The 22,181-nt window shown below is 38.0% G+C and overlaps 1 protein-coding gene across 1 annotated transcript; it reads left to right on the forward strand.

Annotated features, from left to right (window-relative positions):
• The first annotated feature begins 389 nt into the window (after positions 1-389).
• Positions 390-21,834, forward strand: vps39 (VPS39 subunit of HOPS complex). The gene is made up of 24 exons (XM_032546278.1): positions 390-963; positions 1,847-1,912; positions 2,002-2,066; positions 2,252-2,294; positions 2,696-2,790; positions 4,269-4,367; positions 4,491-4,583; positions 4,888-5,071; positions 7,359-7,479; positions 8,695-8,815; positions 9,047-9,176; positions 9,846-9,988; positions 10,115-10,255; positions 11,177-11,318; positions 13,247-13,333; positions 14,472-14,545; positions 14,704-14,920; positions 15,193-15,321; positions 16,200-16,302; positions 16,552-16,597; positions 17,665-17,814; positions 18,554-18,688; positions 19,025-19,116; positions 20,125-21,834. The coding sequence occupies exons 1-24, from the start codon at positions 891-893 to the stop codon at positions 20,204-20,206; spliced, it is 2,631 nt and encodes an 876-aa protein (XP_032402169.1). The 5' UTR covers positions 390-890; the 3' UTR covers positions 20,207-21,834.
• Positions 21,835-22,181: the final 347 nt, after the last annotated feature.

The following is a 22,181-nucleotide window of genomic DNA, read 5'->3' on the forward strand; positions in this document are numbered from 1 at the left end:
TTTTCCTCTTTTTTTGTAGGACCAACTTACAGTAGTAAAATTATTCGTCATAAATTCACAGTTAACTATTGTATTAAACTTTAAAATGGGCATGCCAAGAGTCCAGATATTTAAGTCTGGAACCGTCTTGAGACCCCTGAGTCCACATGCGCCATTTAGATGATTTTGTTTTCTAATTGCAGGGTTAATTAAGGTCAAAATATGTTTTCTTTATTGTTTTTCTTACAGTGTATAAAGAGGACAAGATTTTTCATTCCTACAAGTATCAAATTTAAAATGTCAATAACTGAATGTAATGCAGAACCTTCTGAATAACTTTCCTGCTGTTTGTGGTTTAGGAGGAAATAAAAGCCGCTGCACCTTTAATTCGCTCCGCGTGAGTTCAGTCACGTGTCTGTCAAACGCTCGCGCAGCTGTCAACAGTGAGGAAGCAGCGAGAAGCAACAGAGGAAGTAAAAACTAAAGCTGCTACTCTCAGTGTTTTTGCGTCTACTATTGAGTGTATGCTGTCACCTACGGCTACGTTGGGACTTATAGAAAGATGGCGGCCTCGACTCGCTTTTCAGTAGACCGCCAGTGAAAGAAAACAATGTTTACCACTAGCTGTTGCTTGCTAACTTCTAAGCTAGCTCGCTAACAGTCAGCTGTTGTTATGGTATGGTTGGGGCGATAGCTGGCTGTTACCCCAAGTGTTCAGTTGTCATATTTGTCCAGAATACCAGGATTTACCAGACTGCAATTTCTACGGTCACTCTGGACGCATGGAACTGGTCGGCCGGCGTTTAATGGCGACTTAAAAAGCTGCATCACCCTGACAGACTCGTCAGCTGTTGTCTGGCAATTTATCCAGCAGAAACATTGTGTAATAGAATCAGCGAAACTGCTTCAAGATGCATGACGCGTATGAGCCAGTGCCTATTTTACAGAAGCTTCCTCTTCAGATCGACTGTCTTGCGGCTTGGGGTGAGTCTCTTCCAGAGGGTTATTGTCCCTCTGTGTGTTTGCTGTCCTGCTGTCCCGAGTGTCCCCCGGGTCTAGAGTGTCTCAGCTAACATCTCTAAGGCTGGGATGGATGGCCCAGTATGGATGCAAAATCTGGGAAAGGAGTCAGAAATATAAATAGCCTCTAATAACATTTTTTTATAATAAAAAAGATGTATATTATGCCATATACTTTTTTTTGTTGTTGATATAAAGCAAAAGTTGGAAAAGTTCCAAAAAAACAGTTTTAAACTACTACAGCAACTACATAACAAATGAAAATATATAAAAATAATAATCATTTTCACTCATAAAAAGAAAAGGGGGGGAAATGAATTTTCCCTGTGTGCCTGACTTTGGATAAGAAGGTTGTTCCAGAATAATATGTGACCCTGCAATTGTAAAACTCTTTCTCTGTCCTTGCTAATAAAAGACAAAACACAAAACATTTTTGGCGCAAAATAAAAATCAAAAAGTTGGCGCTGATTTTAAACGCTGTTGTAAAGTTGGTTCCCTATTAAACTGTTATGCTTAATATTGTTGTTTTGCATTATGATATACGTTTTATTTGAAGATATTTTCACCAACAGTTTCACTTTGTTTTAATCCTGTTTCCGTCACACAGATCAACTTACGGTTGCACTCAAAATGTCTTGCAAGCCGCTTCCAATTTCATTCTGCTCTAAACCCTGCAACTGTTGCATGAAAAAAAAAAAAAAAAGCAAAACATGTCTTATTTTTTGCTCTATAACTAAAAAAAACACATAGAAAAAAAAACATGGATCCACTTTTTGTAGACTGACTTTCTGTATTAAAAGGGTAACTCATTATATTTCAAACTTCGTCCCTGTGTTTGTCCCTGCAGAGGATTGGCTGCTTGTTGGAACAAAACCAGGGCATCTTCTCCTGTACAGAATCAAGAAGGATGCAGGTAAAACAGACTGAGTGTTGGAGGTTTACTTCTGATATACATTTTTCAAAGTGTTGGTGGAAAATTTGCGTAATTTGTTTTCTCCTCAGCCACCAACCGGTTTGAGGTGACTTTGGAAAAGTCTAATAAGAACTTCTCCAAGAAAATTCAACAGGTAGGATAAAACTGGGAACAATACCAGAACCAGTCGTTTGTTTTTTGTTTGTGAGGAAGCATTAGACGTCTTCCTGCTTGGGTGTATTATTCTAAATAAATCTTATTTTGAAATAATCTCTGGTTTGTTGAGTTCAGTTTAAAAAGCATTTTAACATAATTATTGTGTTTCTTCTCTTTCTCCAGCTATACGTCGTCTCTCAGTATAAAATTCTCGTCAGTCTTTTGGGTAAGTTTTGGCGTCCTATTTATCTACAATTTATTCATCATAAATGTGTAGTTCATCCATTTTCTTGTTTAATTGCTTATTGACTTAAAAATAGTCTCTAAATAGTTGAGATTAAAACCGGTGTTCCAGACCTAACTTTTCTTTATTTAGCTTCACTGCCACAACTTTAAGGTGCAACAATATGTTTTTATAGTTTCTTTACCACCAACATTACATATCTAACTTTAATATTGTTAATTTTCAACACAAACATGAAAATTATTATTAAAGGTTGGGTGTACCAGTGCAACCAAAAAAAAAAAGTTTTTCTTTTTGCATTTTTCTTTGGACATGTAACAAAACTGTTTGCACTTTTTAAGTCAAGACAAGTCGATTAAGTTGTTCTCCTTCGTGTCTTCTAGAGAACAACATCCACGTCCATGACCTCCTGACCTTTCAGCAGATCACTGTGGTGTCTAAAGCCAAAGGAGCCACGCTGTTTGCATGTGACCTGCAGGTCAGTTAAAGTCTCTCTGGCTTCAACTCTTAACCGCAAATTTTAGCTTTGTCTGTCGCTTTTTAATAACACTACTATTATCAACTAATAATAATAATGAATAAAAATCCTTTGGCCTCAAAAGTCATTTTTATAGTCTAAATATAACTTGATTACAGGATAAAAATCTCTTAGGCTGAAGCCTGTCTGCAAAATGTTTTTCTCTATATTTGAATGTTTGGGGTGACAATATAAGATATTTGACCTTCCTGAGTTTCCTCTCGAGTATTTCTTATTAGCCATGTAGCTAATCAAATTCATGACTTGAGGATCTAAACTCTTATCCAAGTCTTGTGCAGCTTAGTTCTTGTTATTATCCAAGTACTTCACATTTTGTCTTCTTTCAACAAGTTGGTTTACTGTAACACATTATGTAGCTGGTCGGAGATAAAATGTTGTCAAAAGCAGCTGCATAACAGAAACTTTGCTTCTAAACTTCTTTTTTTTGTGCTTGTGCCATTAAAAACACAACTTCTCTGTGTTTTGTTGGGATTTTATGTGTTTTTGTTGTTTCTTTGTTTTTTTTAGAGAACATTACTAAACAAACAGCATCATGATCATCAATTAACGCACATCGGGCAAAGACGAAGTTATGCAAAAGCTCAAAGCAGCATTTGGTTATAAAACATTATAACTACCGTAGTTTTGAACATTTTTCAGGAGTGCTGTCAGAAATTAGAGTATAGAAACTATTGCACACCTGAACACACCACCTCCATAGTCAACATGGTGGTGGCAGCACCATGCTGTAGAGGCAGGGACATGAAAGCAAACCAGAGCTGAATGGAGGTAAATACAGAGAAATTCTATATAAAATCCATTTGGAGGCTCTAAAATATTCGAGACTGGAAAGGAGGTTCACTTACAGCAGCTAACTCTAAACTCAGATGCGAGCCACATTTACCAGAACTTTATTTGTATAAAGTTTAGAAAGCCATGTATCATTTTTCTTCTATTTGACAGTTGAATGTAACTGTCACTGGAAATCCCAATAACATGCAGTGCATTGTGTCAATCAGTTTGAAGTCTGATTGCTTTTTCAATGACTACAAATGAATTTTTATTTGTTGGTTGTTTTAATTTTTGCTTCAATTTGAAGTTTTTCTTAAGGATTATTAGTTCATGGATGTCAGTGGTCAAAATGTTCTCGGTTGTGTGTAGAAAAGGAAGTTTGAACACAGTAAACCGTGAATCTTTTGTGCCAAGTGGGAATCTGAAAGCAGAACCATTAGTGAGACACAAAATATGGAGGGTAAAAATGTGGGGGAGAAAAAAAAAAAAGCCACGTAACATTTATAACACATTTCATAATTTGCTGAAATGAACTAATCCGCTGTTCTCCATCCAAAAAATTGAACTGTTTATATAAAGTAACCATCATTTTTGACTTTTCTAGTGTCAAATTAAACATTGTATATATATATTTTTTTAATCTTCAGCAAACGAGCTCCGGAGAGGAAAGCCTCAGAATGTGTGTGGCGGTGAAAAGGAAACTCCAGCTGTATTACTGGAAAGATAGAGAGTTCCATGAGCTGCAGGTAAATTAAATTACATCAAAACCACGTGAGTCGCCGGTGTGTTTGTAAGTTTAAATTTTCCACACAGCCCGCTTCGACTTCACTGCATTCTGCATTCTCTGTGTTTTTGTTTCCATTTCTCAGGGCGACTTGGGTGTGCCAGATGTTCCTAAGTCCATGGCTTGGTGTGAAAACTCCATCTGTGTTGGCTTCAAACGGGACTATTACCTCATTCGGGTATGTTTTGGTGAAAAGCACCTCCGCAATTTGTCTTGTAAGTGAAAGTAGTTCTCAGGAGAGTTGAAGACTCTAGAAAACACTTTAATCTAAGCCAAGACATTTGAAAAACCACAGCACTTCACCGAATATGTTTGTATTTGAGGTGTTTAGCAACGGATAAGCTGATATGTGTCTTTCTTTCTCATAATTTTTTTTTTATGGTGAATTTTGTAAGATCTCTCATAGGTTATGTTTATATTTGAATGAAATCAGTTGCTTGTTGGTCTAATCACACATTTGGACTCTGTTTACTGCGAACCAGCTGGATGGCCGCGGCTCCATCAAGGAGCTCTTCCCCACTGGGAAACAGTTGGAGCCTCTAGTTGCCCCGCTGGCTGATGGGAAGGTGGCTGTTGGGCAGGACGACCTCACCGTGGTGCTTAACGAAGAGGGAGTTTGCACCCAGAAGTGCGCCCTGAACTGGACCGATATCCCTATCGCCATGGGTAAGAACTTATTCCCCAGCATTGACATATGTTTGACTTTAATCAGAAGAGACGGCACAAGCGACAACCACATAGATCTCAGAGAAGAGATCTATGTGGGTTAAATAAGAAATGAAAACTACAACAAAAAAAAAGCTATACATAAATGGACTGCAACTACCAAACAGCAGCTACTAAATGAATAGTGGGTGAATACAAATGTATACCTCACTTTTCAGGTTTTGATTTGCAAAAATATTTGAAAGCCATGCAGAGGCCTGTCACAATAACAAGTTTTGCTGGACAATAAATTGTCCCAGAGGTTATTGCGATAAACGATAATATTGTTGTTTTTGAGACCAGTTTCACGTAACATGAAGGTAATGACATCATAATGCAAGAACACATCCTCAAACGTCAACAAGCTCTAAATTCGTACCAAGATTTTACGCTGAAACAAGAAGACATTTTAAATATCCCAAGTAATTAAACAAAAATAACAGAAATAACAAATATAATGAATTATGAAGTCAGTGTAAACACAATTGTTCTTTGAAACAAGGAATAGTTGAAATCACACTACATGTAGTTAGAACTGCTAGATAAAGAAGGTGTCCTAAAGAAGAGTTTTACAAATGGAAATGTTTTTCAAGAGCAGTATTTGTGTTTGTGGGACCATAATTGCTGTGGCACACAGTTGCAGTCACACTTTCCCAAAAAAGAAGCAATGGATAGTTCTATCACTTTTATTGTTATCTCAATATTAGCACAAAATATAGTGACAAAACTTAAGTCCATTTTGCCCAGACTTAAATTCCTGCTGTTAAACTTTATTCAGCTCATAATAATGATTTTAAAAATCCCTGCATTTTTAATAATACTTAATAGTTTTTCAGCAATTTTCTACAAGGCAACTTTATTTTTTAGCTCATCCAATGGCAGGTTTGATGAGTTGTTCTTTATAGTCAAGTAATACTTAAACTCAAGTCAAGTATTTGCTCAAATTTTACCGTTTTCTCTCTCTGCTGTAATCCAGCTGTCTTTTATCTGTCACAACCATTTTTTGACTTTCATGTGTCGGAAAATGAAGCGTTTACATCATGACTAGTTCACCAAGGGTCCATGATGAGCTCTGTAGTTGTTTAAGAAGCTGTGCGTTTCTGTTCTCACCGGAATACAGAAGGGAAAATCAACAAGAGGAAATGAAGCCTCCAAGCACTGGTTTTATGCAGCTTTCAATTTCCTCATCCTCATACTGCGAACAGAGCGGAGCTGGAAGGCAGAGGCGGACGTGAGCGGCACCGTTTCAGATCTGTTTAAACGGACCGTCCTCAACCGCTCGACTATCCAGGGTCTATAAAGAACAACCTGGAGTTTTTTTTTTTGTTGTTTTTTTTTCTCCCAGGGTGAATTATGTGCCACATATCTACAAAAACTGTTGCCTATTAGCTGGATTTGCAGATGAATTAACCTTAGTGATTATGAATTTCCATAAAGATTTTTCTTTTGTTTTTGTTGTTCCAACTAGAGATGCGCTGATCCGTTTCAGGGCAATAAAATCGAGAACAAACAGTTTCTACCCAAAAGCTGTTGTTGCTCTGAACTCAGCAAATCCATCTGAAACCTGATCTTTGTTTATTTTATTTAGTCTTAACATCCCAGCTGTTCTGTGTTTCTTTGAGAGTTTTTAGTTTTTTTAATTTCGTTGTGACATTAAAAGAAATTCTAGTTCTGATTCTGATGTTATCTACTCAGTTCAATTCAACGCTTTGTGTTTTTAGCGACGTCATGATTTATATATTTTACATTATGTTTTGAGTTCTTGTTTGCACTTTCTGACCATTTCAAAAGTTTGTTGCAGTTCATTTTTACATGTTTGACCAAGGTAGTCAAGCTATTGTTTTTGACAGCTTATTATTTATTTTACATTAGTTACTATACTCCTAACTGCACTGACCGAACAAATAAAAGTTGTGTTGTGAAGCTATTAAGTTTGCTTTATAATTTAGTAGACCTAGTAAATTTAGGTTTGGCTTTAAAAAAATAAACATTTTGAGTCAGTCCAGCACTGTTTTTCTGTATCGGATCGGTATCGGCCGACACGTAACCTCAGATATCGGTATCGGAAGTGAAGAAAGTGGATCGGTGTGTCCTTAGTTCCTGGTCCATTAAATTCTGTTGCATTTAGTCCTGGTCACAAACTTTCTCTTAATAACCCTGTCTTTCCTTTTAAGCTGGAAAAAAAAACGGTTTAACGCAAACGAATAAATATAAAAAACTTTTTCTTTTTTTTTTTTTATCTCCGCAGAGCACCAGCCTCCCTACATCATTGCGGTCCTCCCTCGGTACGTGGAGATACGGACCTTAGAGCCACGGCTGCTGGTGCAGAATGTGGAGCTGCAGAGGCCGCGCTTCATCACCTCAGCAGGGTGAGACGGACTTCACAGCCGTAAACGAAGACGAGAAAAAAAAAGTGGAAAAAACCCCCTGTGTTGTCTACTTTGACATAGAAGACTGACCTTTTTGTAACAATCTCTTTTCAAGTAAAGCTTCTGGCTTTTATTTGTGTTTCTCCGCTATGGAAGATAAATTTGTTTTGCTAGCTTCTCATAATAGCTTATAAATCGACCGCATTTTAAGCATTACAATTTGGAGGCTGCAATTATTAGAAACAAAAAGGACTGAGTCGGTTTGTTTTGGGGTTTTTTTTCTCCCTCTTCGCCAATTTGTTGCCCCATTCCAGACATATGTGTTACCATTTCATCCCGTGTTACTCCCGTTTTGTACCTGCATGTTAAATTTATTTGTATATCACCGTTCAAATGCAGAGTAATATCAAGATTTATACAGAAAAAAGAACAAGAAGGCACTAAAACAAAAAGGAACAATGCATCAAAAAGTCAAGAAAAGCATAAACAAATAAGACGTAATGACATGAAAGAAAGAAACGACATGTTGCCTCATATTTACTTCTCATGCTGGTAACACTGAGCAGGCAGATCTCAGATGACCTGAGGCTGCTTCTGCACATGGTTCCTACCCGATTACCACCTATGAAATGCACATAAACCCAAAACTATTCAGCAATCCAGCCTTATTCAGATACAGTGCAGTTTGATTGTACAGTTTCTAAAAAAAAAAAAAAAAAAAATTTGTTGATATTGTATCTTTCTGAGTTTTCATTTATTCTGTCCCTCGACCACACCGAAAATTTTTATAATTGACTTCTGCATGTAGGATTTGTCTATTGGAGTCGTCGAATTTAATTCCACCTCCGAGTATAAATGGGACACAACTTTAAATTCTTCAGGGTACATAATGTCCTGTAGGGTGTATACATTTTTTTTCTTTCATGGTCAGCTAGAAATACAATCAAGAGCTCAAATTGCATAAATGAAGAATTATATATATATATATAAAAAAAAAAAAAAACTGCAAAGGTAGGTGGTGGGGAAAAGGACAAAAGGACATGTAGCCCCAAAAACTAACAAAATAAAACGGTCAAAAGTAGATTTTGATAACCATTGGTCTGCAATGTGTTTCTTCTTTATATAATGTGAGAACAGTTTCATTTTGAGGGCTTTTCTCATCTTTGCTGCTGATGTCCTGTGCTTGTATCTAAAATGCTTTCTCTTCCCTCGCAGGCCAAACATCGTGTACGTCGCCAGCAACCACTTCGTCTGGCGCCTGGTGCCGGTGTCGATAGCCAGCCAGATCCAGCAGCTTCTCCAGGACAAGCAGTTCGAGCTCGCTCTTCAGCTGGCGGTAAGCACGAGCTGCAGAGCTCGCGTTTTATTCCCCCGAGAATTCAGCCTACCTGTGGCTTAAATGCAATATAAAATTAGACTAGAAATCCAATTTTGATGAGGCGCAGCTATAAAAATCGTTTCCTAAAGTAGTCTTCTTGCATGTCAGTGCTCTTTACACAACAAAATAACTAAAACTTTAGGGTGGATCACATTTCCCTTTTATATTGTTATTTTTTTTCTTTTTCAGAAAATGAAGGACGATTCAGATGGCGAAAAGAAGCAGCAGATACATCACATCCAGAATCTTTACGCCTTCAACCTGTTTTGCCAGAAGAAGTTTGATGACTCCATGCAGGTGTTTGCTAAGCTTGGTACAGGTACGACTTCTCTGGCACGAACGGGACACACACGGGTCAAACCTACGCAAAATACTGCAGCTGTACTCATGTTCTGTCCAATTTTATTTACGCAACAACCTCAGCCGACCAAATGGCACAATCATTACAACAGCGTAGATATTTAAATGATAAAATAGGAAATAAAAATAAGTTTGACAAAAATAATATTTAAAAAAACACGATAATAAAATTGTCAGTAAAATATCCAGAAATAATAGAAACCAAGACATACTTGGTTTCAGTTGTGGCAATTTCCCAAAAACTCGAATCAATGAAGTACTCGGTCTTTTCCCTTTATTTTTTATTCGTGTTTTTTTTTTCCTGTCACAAATTGACCTTGAAAATGACCAAACAGATTGGAAATTTTAAAGGATTGTTTTTAGTTTTGCTGAATCAATTCTCGATGCATATTTATAATTATTTCGTCACTGTTTCATATTTCCTATTGAAACAGAATTTTATGAGCTCATATGTAAGCGTCACATCTCTGTAAAAATTTAACTAAAAAAATAAAAACGCTCTAAATGGCTGATAAAACATGATTCTTGCCGCCTTCTTCTTTTTTTCCCATTGCGTTAATGTGCTGTAAATTTTTTAGAATACTTATTAAAATCTTGTCATTTTACATATTTGTTCTGTGGCCGGCAGATCCCACGCATGTGATCGGACTTTACCCGGACCTGCTCCCATCAGATTACCGCAAACAGCTGCATTACCCCAACCCTCTGCCCAGCTTGTCTGGGGCCGAACTGGAGAAAGCTCATCTGGCTCTTATTGATTACCTCACCCAGGTGTGTGTTTATGACAAATGGCGTTAAATAAAATACTCTGCCTGTGTGAAAATGCTTAAACGTTGGGATAACATAAATTGTGGTAAATTTTAAAAACCCCCTCTTTTGTTTGTTTGGTTCTCACAGAAACGCAGCCATCTTGTCAAACAGCTGAATGACACCAGCCCGTCCACAACGTCGCCGCTCATGGAGGGAACGCCGACTATTAAGAGCCGCAAAAAACTCCTGCAGATCATCGACACCACGTTGCTCAAATGTTATCTGCACGTAAGACCAAAGTGACATTTGTTAATTATTCACTCACGTCTGGTTTATTTATTACACAGGGTTTTGAAAAACTCTTCGCACCCTTTAGAATTATTTCACGTTTTGTCACATTATGACCACAAACTTCAGCGTATGGTTTGTACATTTATATTAACAAATAAAAGTATAAAAAGTGTTGCGTACATTTGCACTCGGCGCCTTTGAGTCGCAAATTAATAGAACAATCATCAATCACTGCTGATTTTATCACTTTTTTGGAGATGTCCTGATCAGCTTTATATCCACTGATAGAGATTTGTTTCTATTCTTCTTTGTAAAATATCATAGTCAGTCAGATCAAATGGAGGTACTGTTTTCAAGATTGACTACAGATTCTGTATTGGGTTTAGGTCTGGACTTTGACTGGGTCATTAATCTTTAACTCTGGCTGTATGTTAAAGGTCGCTTTGCTGATAGAAGATGCACGTTCACTCCAGTCTCGCGTTAGCAGCCCCCTCAAAACAAATGTACCCCCACACCATGATGCTGCCATCACCATGTTTCACTACGGTTATGTGTTCAGTGTGATGTGCAGTGTCAATTTTTTGTTCACGTGTCACATAGAAGCAGATGCAGCTTCTAATTTTATTATTACTAAGTAACGCTGATTTCAGTTCCCACTGATAATCTGCCTGAAAACTACTTATTGGAGTCTTGACATACAGATAACAAAACCTTATGTACAACAAAACACAACCTCACTTTTAGATGCGCTATAAAATTGGAAGATACATCCTGAAAATGACAACAAAACAACTTTTTTGTGTTTTGATTGTTTAACTGTTACATATCTGATGAGGCAGAGGTCGTGCTGGGGTTCTGTACTGGGAGTGATGGACTCAAGTTTTTAAACGTTGTTTTTTGTTCGTCTGTTCCTTGCAGACCAATGTGGCCCTCGTCTCTCCCCTCCTTCGACTGGAGAACAACCACTGCCACATCGAGGAGAGCGAGTACGTTCTGAAGAAGTCTCAGAAGTACAGCGAGCTCATCATTCTCTACGAAAAGAAGGGCTTGCACCAGAAAGGTAAGCAGCTCTCGATGGAAACACCTTAACAGGTCGGATTGTCACAAAAATTCGACTTTTTACATTTTTCACGTCACTGTTAAATAAAATATTCCTTTATTTTATTTTTTATCTCTGTTTAAGATGTTTTGCTGATGCTAGGAGGTCACCTAAAATATTATACGTTGAATGATAGGATACATGTAGCGTATGTCTCTGCAAAATTAAAAGATACAAATTTCTTTCTTGTTGCCATTTGACTTCTTATAACTTCTTTCAGCAATGTGTTTCTGCTCACCACTACTTCGCAGAGTCCACGTCTAATAGTTTCCCAGCGAACAGATTCTCCCACGCAAACTTATATCTTTTTTACACAAGATTGTGATTGACAGCGCTAAGCCCCGCCTCCTTGCCCTGATTGGTTGTTTCTAGTTGGCACTGGGAGAAGTCAGATCATCTCAATGTTTTCACAGATTAACTGAATCATATCGTATTGTCACGACATGGTGACAGTTTCAACAAATGCATAAAAAACACTTTCTATAGAAAATTACATAATGCAGCTTTAACAAGTCTATCCCAGAACAGTCTGGTTCTGGTTGAGAGAGAACATGTATTTGTCAGAAAAAATATTGAAACGCTTGACGTGCTTGACAGATTGCCATCACTGCAAAAACAAAATTTGACCAAGTATTTTTGGTCTAGTTTCTAGAGAAAATATGTTAATACACTTGAAATGACACTAAACTAGCTTAAAAGTAAATTTTCAGCAGGATGAAAAAGTTGTTGAAAAAGTTCCAGCTCCATTGGCAGATTATTTAACTTGTAACAAGACGTTTTCCTATATTGTAAGTGGAAAAATCCACCAATAGAACAAGTGGGGTTTTTTTTGTCAATATTAAAGAATTATTTACTTAAAATAAGCTCTTACATCTTGCTAAAAAGTTAGTTTCTCATTCTAAGTATACTAAGATATTTGCACAACAAACTAGACCAAAAATACTTTGTAAAATATTTTGTTTTTGCAGTAATAAAATATTTTAACAGGAACCAAGTGACTGTCTAGAAAGAACAAAGATGGGACAATGAATATGGCTCTATTGTTTTCCTTTGGCTGGTTAAAGTCCAGCTCTTTGATAAGTGTGCAGATCGAAATCACCATTTATGATTTACGCATTTAAAACATCGACTTTTTACAGTCCTCATTTGCTTTGTCATTGTTTAATTACGGAAATAAAATGTTTTATTCGAATGTGAAAGTTACTATGAGTCAGCTGAAATATAGCTGTTGTCACAGTCTGAGTTGTTTGTGTTGTTTATTTGCCGCAGGCCTCGGCTTGACAGTAGAAAGCAGAACAAGTGATCCGCTTCATCATCTGCTTTTTTTCTTTGAAACTCGGGTTTTAAATTAGCGGTTTAAATGTCAGCCCTGCTCCATATTTGTCAGCTGTCGTCTCATTTCGCTCCAGCTCCGATCATTTCTTCGAATATCTCCGGTCAGAGTTGCACAATGCGGCCATTATAAGCCCAGTTGGTCCATTACGGAGAACATCGCCGGGCACCGGTTGGCTGCTCGTAACAAAGCCGAATCCTTCGGGGTTTGGGAGTCAGCTCTGTGAGGCTACGCGGTCAGAGGAGCTTCCCTCCACAAATCACAGCGGTTTGCTCTTTGTGGTCTCGGCCCATTCTGGACGCCGCGGGCGCAGCTGGTCCTAGTAGGCCTGCCCTGATTTATGCCTGTGATGTCACGCTGCTCAAGTTTACCTCTGAATTAAAAGCAGCTGTTTGTAGCCACCAGCTAACGCTGTGGATGTGCTGGGTTATGTCATGTGGCGTGCCACAAACACGACCTCCTGCTGTGCCGTATAAACTGCCAATCATGCGTTCCCTCCCGCTGTGCCGTCACCCGCCGCCATGTTGTTGTTCTCACTTTGTTTGCTCTGTTTCAGCCTTGCAGGTCCTGCTGGACCAGTCCACCAAGGCCAACTCTCCTCTGAAAGGTCATGAGCGAACCGTCCAGTACCTCCAACGACTGGGTGAGACTCAGCCGAGTTGGCTGGTTTAAAGGATTTGTGCCTCTTGAACTTTTCCAAGTGTTTTTTCCATGTTGCTCCCGCAATCTTGGATGCATTTTATTGGGATTTTATGTGATGAACATGAAGTATGGCAATGTCAAGAAGTGGAAGAAAAATAACATTTATATCCAGATATTTTAGCCCGTTTTTCTTTGAACAGCTAAACCTCAGTCTGACGGAGGGTGGACATGAATTTTCAAGTGGATTTAAGTTTTGTGAAAATGAATTTCTTCCACACCACCTTGTTTTTCCATTTTGTTTTTAGGCAGCATGCAGGTCAAAAAGTTTCATTTTGGTCCTCTTGTTGATTGTGTGATTCTTACGATTTTCTTTTTTTTAAAACAGTGGTTGTTTCTTGCCACACTTTTCATAAAAGCCAGGTTTGTGTGGTGAAACTAATTGATTCTTACTAATTAGGTGACTTCAGAGCACAATCAGTTGCTCTGCTCATTTATTTAGGGCTGTGAGAGTAAAGGGGGCACAAAGTACATTTCGGATCAGATGAAATCTCAATAAATGCTTTACTTGCAGTTGTAACGAGACAAAATGTTCAAAATATTTTTGCAAGGCATGTGGTTTTTTTTTAATGTTTACACTGAATAGATTTTAGTTTTTAGTTCAGCAATATTTGTATTGCTGGACATAATACTCATATAAATATCTGAATATTACTGGACATATTATCTAATATGATTCACTTATTGTTGGTGTTTTTGTTATTGCTGTTAGTTTTGTTTTGGTCTTATTGGTGAGATTTGAAGACAAAAATATTGTTAATTTACCGTAATTAAAATTAAATGCACTAAAATCAAGCACATGTTATAACGCATGTATTTAATTAATATTAAATACATACAATATTGGTGGAGTAACTATTAAATACAGGTTTATTTGTTGTTTGTGTGTAATAAAAGTAAGATTATGTAGAGCAGCGAACAAAGAGCAGGAATATTGATACATTTAACTTCCTTGATTGTGTAAAGCAAATTTTTGACCTTATGCTTTATGCTGTAAGTATTTTTGTACATATTAAAAAAATAAAATGAACAAAAATCAACTGTTTGTAATTCCCCACCTTGTGAACTTTTCTCACTCACAGGATCAGAGAATCTGGGGATAATCTTGGAGTTTTCTCCCTGGGTGCTTAAAATCTGTCCTGAGGATGGCCTGAAGGTGAGCAAACATATTTTAAAAGTAATTGCATAAAAATGTTTATTTATTCTCCACTTTGTGTCCCAGCTACAGTAGCAAATAGGAAATTCAAGTTACGTAAATATCTTGTTTTGTTTTTTTTATATTGGCTTGTTTTGAAAACGTCTCCTCCTCTTTAGATCTTCACTGAAGATCTGCCCGAGGTGGAGACTTTGCCCAGAGACAAAGTGCTGCAGTTCCTGAAGGAAGGCTTCGTGGAGCTGGCCGTCCCGTATTTGGAGCACATCATTTATGTGTGGGACGAGAAGGGCCCCGAGTTTCACAACGTGCTTATTCAGCTGTATCTGAGCAGGGTTCAAGGCCTGATGAAGCAGTACCTCAACTCGCTGCCAGAAGGTTTGTTGAGCAGAAGCTCCCGGCACTGAAAGGTTTTCCTTTTTTTTGAGGGGGGGAACAGAAGTGGGTATGTTTTTGCAATCCGAGGAATTTTACTTTTAACCAAAGATGGTGTCATTCTTTCTAATGGTAGGATGACACGAACTGACATTCTAAGTTGAGTTACTTGTCCTGTCATCTAAGCATTGTTAAATGGAAAGACCGTACATTTAGAGAGTGAGTATCCATCGTCTCACGATCAGTGCTAATGAGATTGTTTTTGTTTTGCGTAGGGGTTTCTGCCGTTCCTGCCGGCCAGGAGCAAGGTGAACTGGGAGAGTTCAGGAACAAGCTGCTGTCTTTTCTGGATATTTCCACCAGCTATGAACCTGCCAGACTCATCAGCGACTTCCCATTTGATGGTAGGAAATGTTCCTGAAGCTCTGCTGCTTCTGCAAATGTGTTAATAACTTTGTAAAGATGTTTAAAGAACCTGGAAAACCTTATTGATTTCAGTTGCTTAATCTCTGAGCAAAGAGAATCCACCAGATTTCTATTTGAGATGTCCTTAACAGTTAACTTGAGTCATTTTCATTTATTCTACGTATTGATGCTTTGTTTCCAGGGATGGAAACCACAGGAAAAAAGTTCGAGTTTATCTTTTTTTCCGCTTAACATTTCCCCTGGTTACGAACCCCACCAGTACAATCGTCTATTTGTGCTTCATATACCACCAAAAATAAATAGATAATCTGCGTCGGCCAAAATCAGAATTGGCATGTTAGACTTTTTAAAGATCGTGGATCGGCCAGAAAACTGCAGTCGGTTCACCTGTAGCTTAACAATTGATCTTTGGAGATCTTAAACATGTCCACACAATCGACACAACATTCCAAAGTGGAAAAAAACCAAACTTGAAAATGATTCTTATGCATCTTGTATGTACTGTCTTTGTTTAGATCTTTTCATTTATATAAATATCTCATCTGTTTCTCTCCATCTTTTAATCAAATATCTATTGTATCTTTCACTCTCCCTCTCTCTATCGTATATATTTCCTTACCAAGCAAGAGGGAGTCATAATGCCATAAGAGACGAATTTATTTTAAAACTCCTTTACACATATAAAAACATAAGTTATATTTATAAACGAGAATATAAGATTACATATTTAACAGCAGTAAAGTATCAAGTGTTTCCCATTATTTCTGCTCGATGTAACTTAGAAAAATGTGGCACTCCAGCCCAGCGGTTTTCGGCCGCCTCGCTGACCTTGTTCTCCTTGTTTTGCATCTCTAAGGGCTGCTGGAGGAACGGGCTCTGCTCCTGGGTCGCATGGGAAAACACGAGCAGGCGCTTTTCATATATGTTCACGTTCTGAGCGACACCCGCATGGCCGAAGAGTGAGTACCTGTGCAAACGCCTCACCTCAAATAACAGCAGCCTTCTGAGCGCTCACTGGAATTAAGATGAGCAAATATTGTCTGATTGAATCACTTTGTTGCCAAAAGTCATATTTTAAAGGGAATTTCTTTCTGTAAATTATAAGAGCAGATGACTCATTTGAACTGTTATGACTATATAAAACTCTATGAGCATTTTTTTGTGGCTTTGAGTCCTTGATTATGATTTTCTCTTCTTTTATCATATAGATACTGCCACCGGCATTACAACAGTTCAGTGGAAGGAAATAAAGATGTAAGTACTTTTGTTTTTTCTCCTGTTTTTATCACATTCTGCAATAAAAGCCATCATCACAGCAGAGAAACTACAGCACATCTTTCTAACCAGGAGAACTCTAGTAAATAAACTAAAGCTCACAAATAATTACATTTATAACTTGGCTGTTGGTGTTCAGTTCAATTGTTAGGAAAGTTGGAGGAGAGATGGTGAGTCAGGGAGTGAAGGAAATTAGAGAGGAGGAAGACAGCGGTGAGGTGTGCTGTGGGAGTCGCAGATGGGTTTGAAGTACATCAGGGATCTGCTCTGAGACCCGTCCACTTTCAGAGGTTGAGAAATCAGGCAGGTCGTAATGTTTGCAGATGACGTTGCACTACGTGGTGTGAAGAGGAGAACTTGGAGAGCATCGTTTTTCTTTTCTTTTTTCAGAGATAAAAAGAAAAACATCTTAATTACAGGCAAAAAATGGATGAGTTTCTCTACAGTCTGGGGAAAAAAAGGAAACTTGTGTTTATAAATGGTGTTTCAGTAAAGTAGAGCTTAAATACTTTATATTACAGTGATAAACATTTTCTTCAGTCACTTTTTTGGTGTTTTTTTTTGTCCCACTAATTACTGAATATAAATATAGATGCAGAAAATGAATACTGAGGGTAACTTCTGATGAAGTTTTAACCTGCTGATGTTGATTTTAGCTGACTTTTTAAAATATCTTCTCATAAAAATAAAAGTTCACATTTTTTCTGGTCTTCCTGGTCGTTATGTATTTATTACATGGAGCAGAAATAACATCACTCAGCATGTTTTAGAGAAAGTAGTCTCTAAAATCTAACAAAACCAGTCCAGTATTTTCAGATGAAGCATCCTCTGACAGACACAGGCTGAAAACGATAAAGCAGAGCAACTCTGCCTTCCTGTTATCTTCTAAAAGTCCTCTCACTTTCTCTATCTCGTTTGCTGCTTGAATGATCTAAAAGTAAAACCTCAGTGTCTGCCTCCGTAGCTCGTTCGTTCTGATTGAATTGAGCTAAAACAAGATAGAGCTTGAATGTAGGGAAGATTGAAGTGCTGTGACTGCCTCGCAGGTTTATCTGTCTCTGCTGCGGATGTACCTGTCCCCCCCTGACGCCCACTGCCTGGGGCCCATTAAGATGGAGCTCACTGAGCCTCAGGCCAACCTGCAGGCGGCCCTGCATGTCCTGGAGCTGCACCACAGCAAGCTCAACACCACCAAGGTAATCACTTCTTGTACACTTTGCACTTTTAAAGTTTGCACTTCAGTTCGGAACTTTTGCCATGAATAAAAGATGGAGGCTTGAGTAACTAACTTGAGTTGCAGCCTTGTTTTTTTTTTCTTTCTCTCATTCTTCAGAAAAAGGTGTACCTGCAGCAACAATGCTAATTTATTCAGAATTTCCTGGAATACTTTATATTACACTTTTAAGTAATATGTCTTTTAAATCATTAAGAAGTCATATTCATGACCCCATGGATTCAGAAACAATTTGGGCACTGCAAAAACACCACATTTTATCAAGTTCTTTTGGTGTAGTTGTAAACATCTTGGTTCACTTGAAATTAGGCAAAACTAGCTTACTAGCTAACTTTTCAGTAAGCTAGCTTCTTTTAAAGTCAATAAATTCCTTAATGTTGATGGAAAAACTAGCTGCAGATTATTTCACTTAACAAAAATGTTTCCCATGTTTTATTTGAAATAATCTGCCAGTGGAACTCGCAGTTTTTTTTATCAATATTAAGGAATTATTCACTTAAAACAAGCTAGCTTGCTGAAAAGTTAGCTAGTAATTAGTTTTGTCTCATTTCAAGTGTATTAAGATATTTACACTAGAAACTCGACCAAAAATACTTGGTGAGATTCGCAGCGCGTCTCTTTTTCCATGTCACGTTTTGAATCGTTGACCTGTTCTGTTTTTTTTTTTTAAACCCATATTTTTGTGGCCGCTGTTTCTCCAGGCTATGAATCTGCTCCCAGCAAACACTCAGATCCAGGAGATAAAGGTCTTCCTGGAGAGCGTCCTGGAGGAGAAGGCCCAAATGAAACGCTGCAACCAGGTGTTGAAGAGTCTGCTGCAGGCCGAGTTCCTCAGGGTGAGATCTGGGAAATGTCTTTATGGTAGATCCGATTGATAGTGGGATGCCTAAGTGGAGAGATTTTGTTCAGGCATATTCCTGGGGGCCTTTTTAGAACATAATCTGATACATTGTTAAAGAAAATCCTAAAGGGATTGGACATTTACACAATACTTGAAAACTTTCTGGTGTAGATCATTCAGGGGATTCTTCATGATGCTGAAACATCGGTGTTGCTCAGTATGATCTCATCTGATGGATGGATGGATGTTCTTTTCTCCTTTTTTTTTGTCTGTCTTGATGATGTCTAGTTCGGGGAAAAGATGTTAAAGCTGATTTTGTGTCTGTTCTCAGGTGCAGGAAGAACGAATCTTCCACCAGCAGGTTAAATGCGTCATAACAGAAGAAAAAACCTGCAGAGTCTGTAAGAAGAAGATAGGAAACAGGTAACATGATCTCATATAAGAGATGACTCAAAATGTGAAACGAATAGGGGAAAATAATTACTATGTTTTATGAGTTGTACTTTTTCAAATTTACTGTTTTCTAATTTGATTAAATGGGATAGAGTGCCTTGCATGAGCCTTGAAACATTACAACACATTTCAAACTCAAGGCCTGGGGGCCAAACCCGGCCCTCCAACGCTTTTCATGTGACCCTCTTGACTCTAGCGGGACACATGAATTGGGACCCATTCTTAAATATTATTTCATTAGGCAGTTTTTCACTAAATTGAGTTTTGTGGTTGTAATATTAGAAAATGTGGGAAAGGTCGAGGGCTCCGATTTCCCTCCAGGATGTTGCGACATATTTTTTTTTGTTGATGTTGCGGCCTAAAATTACTGATCTTGTGGCAACTTTTTGGAATGGACGATGGTGTGGGAGTGTCAGATGAAAGAAAGGTTGTCTTATTCCATGTATCATTAAAAAACAGCGACAGTTTCATCAATCGATGAAATTCCTCCCGGATTCCCCAGAAAACGCGTTAAAAGCGGCCATGTTGGAGGACGTTGGTCAGATTTGCGGAAAAATTGCAATGACCAGTGAAAATTTAAAGTCTGTAGAAAAATTGCGAATGATGAGTGAATTTGAATTAAATGTGACCTGCTATGCTTCCTTGAACTAGTCTATACGAAACATGCTCATGACATTTTTTTTTTTTTTTTGCACAAAATAATTCTTAGTGAGATTTTAATCTGCTCCTTTTAGAATGAGCTGTTTTAAGGCCTGTTTACACTCACTCGTGAAAATTGGAAGTAGAAAACAATGAGTTGTGCATAAAACGTTCCCTTTAATAGTTCTAATAGTCGCAACTTCCTGGAGGAACTGACTTTAACTAAGCACAGCAGTATTCCTTTCAGGTTGCATTCATAGTTTTTGCAGTTTTAGTGACACTTCGTAGTACGTCACGTGGAATGGAAGGATAATAATAAATCCTCTGGTTGTCTTTCAGTGCGTTTGCCAGGTATCCCAACGGCGTGGTGGTTCACTATTTCTGCTGCAGAGATCGCAGCGTGTGTCCCACTGAGCAGTAAAATCCTCTTCTCACACTGACGAATAAAACCCCCCCACCCTCCACCTCCCTGCTGCGGCCTTCGCCGCTCGGCCATGTTGGAATTAGAAACATATTTGAAGGACTGCGGCGTCGGTTTATTATGCCCTTCTGCTGCCACAGAGCAGAACAGGAGCAGTGCTGAAGTTTTTCCCCTCTCAGCATACATGAAGAAACAGGAAAACGTCGGGAGACGCTCAACGGGAACGCAGAGAGGAAGAAGGAATAAAGAAAGAAAGGAAGATCAAGACAATCCAGAAGCAGGTGCCGCTGTAACCACATAAAGGATTTGCTGCCTTACAGGCACAGCGCCCTGGAAGATTATTGACAGCTGGGATTGCAGAAGTAAGCGTGTCATCTCTGATTACTACAGTTTATTATTTATATTTTGTTTTTGTTTTGCTTTCACGTTCCCTCCACTACTGTAACTCATCGCAGGCCTCAAACACGCCTCGATATGCCATACTGAGTGCTGCAGTACTGTTAAATGCCTTCTGTGACTCTGAAGATTGTACAATGAAATGAGATGTCACTCATAACGTTTTGTTGTGACTATAACAGACTATAGTGTTTTCTATTGAATAGTGTCCATTTAATATTATTCATAGGTCAATCCTCAGTTCTTACCCAACTACATCCACTGTTATTTTTAAACATTTGTCTTTTTTTTGTGGCTTACAGGTGCATTAATCAAAATCCAAATGTTTATTCGGTAACGCTTTATTTGAAGGGGTGTGCATAAGACCAACATTACACTGTCATACACATGATATAACAGCTGTCATGAACATGAAGGAGTCTTTATGAATATTTATGACTGTTGTCATAAAGTGCCGTTCGGTAAATAATGAAACTTTTAATGCACATTTGGATTAAAAGTACTTTAAAAGTGTCAACTTGGTATTTGTTTGGTAAATAATTACATTTTTATGCAAAATTGGATTAAAACTTACATTAAAAGTCAATTGAAAGTGTAAAATTTGCATTAAAAGTCTCATTATTTACCAAATGACGCTTCATGACAACAGTCATAAACATTCATGAAGACTGCTTCATGTTCATGACAGCTGTTATATCGTGTTTATTACAGTGTTATATCAGTCTTATGACTGACATGACATAGTACTTCAAATAAAGTGTTACCGTTTATTCCTGCTTCTGCAATCTGAACAGTAGCCGTCTTTTTATCATTAATTGTGATCTGTTACAGTGAATGCGACATATTTAGGTCTGGACTGTTTCTATAAAACAAACAAACAAAAATAGACTCTTCTTCACTAACTGGTGTTTATTCACTAATAAACACCAGTGGTTATTAATCGGTTTTCAAACTGTAGCAGTATTCACTCCAAACTTCTTTTGTTATCACAAGCCTTGAATTGGAAGCTGGACGCTTGTGTCGACTCTTCTTAATGAACGACCTGCACTTTAGTTCTTTTTGATTCTGTTTTTGCAATACTGGAATTATACTAAACTCTTAAGAGGAATGGTGGATGTCTGCGTTTTGAAGGCGACGTTGTTCTGGAACGTGTCTGTTTACTGTTTGTTCAGTGAGCAGTGCGGGAAGCGGAACAGTTTTGTTTACTAAAAAATAAAAAGCATGCAAATGGATGTTTTGCTGGGTCGACGGCGTCTTTGTTCAAAGGCTGTTTTTCCCTTTAGGGGAGTGTGCATGAAATATGTTTTGTTGGCATGAAAATCAATACTTTCAACTTCTGGTGATGCATCTGAATTGTTTTATTTGTCGGGTCGGTATCAAGTTGCAACATACAACTTCGATTGCATTTAAAAATGGGAGCGGAGTGCTTTAATTTAAATTTATGCTCATTTTTTTCAAACCGCACAAATTGAAAAGTTGACCTTTCACTTTTCCTGGCATAATTCTGACAGAATATTTGACATTTCTTCATTTAAATTCACTGTTCCCATGGCGATAACCCCCACTTTTAAACCTAGTC

This window comes from Xiphophorus hellerii, chromosome 19 (assembly GCF_003331165.1).
Source record: "Xiphophorus hellerii strain 12219 chromosome 19, Xiphophorus_hellerii-4.1, whole genome shotgun sequence".
Lineage (NCBI taxonomy): Eukaryota > Metazoa > Chordata > Actinopteri > Cyprinodontiformes > Poeciliidae > Xiphophorus > Xiphophorus hellerii.

Excerpts from the sequence above, each read along its gene's own strand:
- vps39 (XM_032546278.1), top strand. The coding sequence starts at position 891 with ATGCATGACGCGTATGAGCCAGTGCCTATTTTACAGAAGCTTCCTCTT. Across the intron at positions 5,072-7,358 it reads CGATATCCCTATCGCCATGG|AGCACCAGCCTCCCTACATC; the intron begins GTAAGAACTTAT and ends TTATCTCCGCAG. Across the intron at positions 11,319-13,246 it reads GAAGGGCTTGCACCAGAAAG|CCTTGCAGGTCCTGCTGGAC; the intron begins GTAAGCAGCTCT and ends GCTCTGTTTCAG.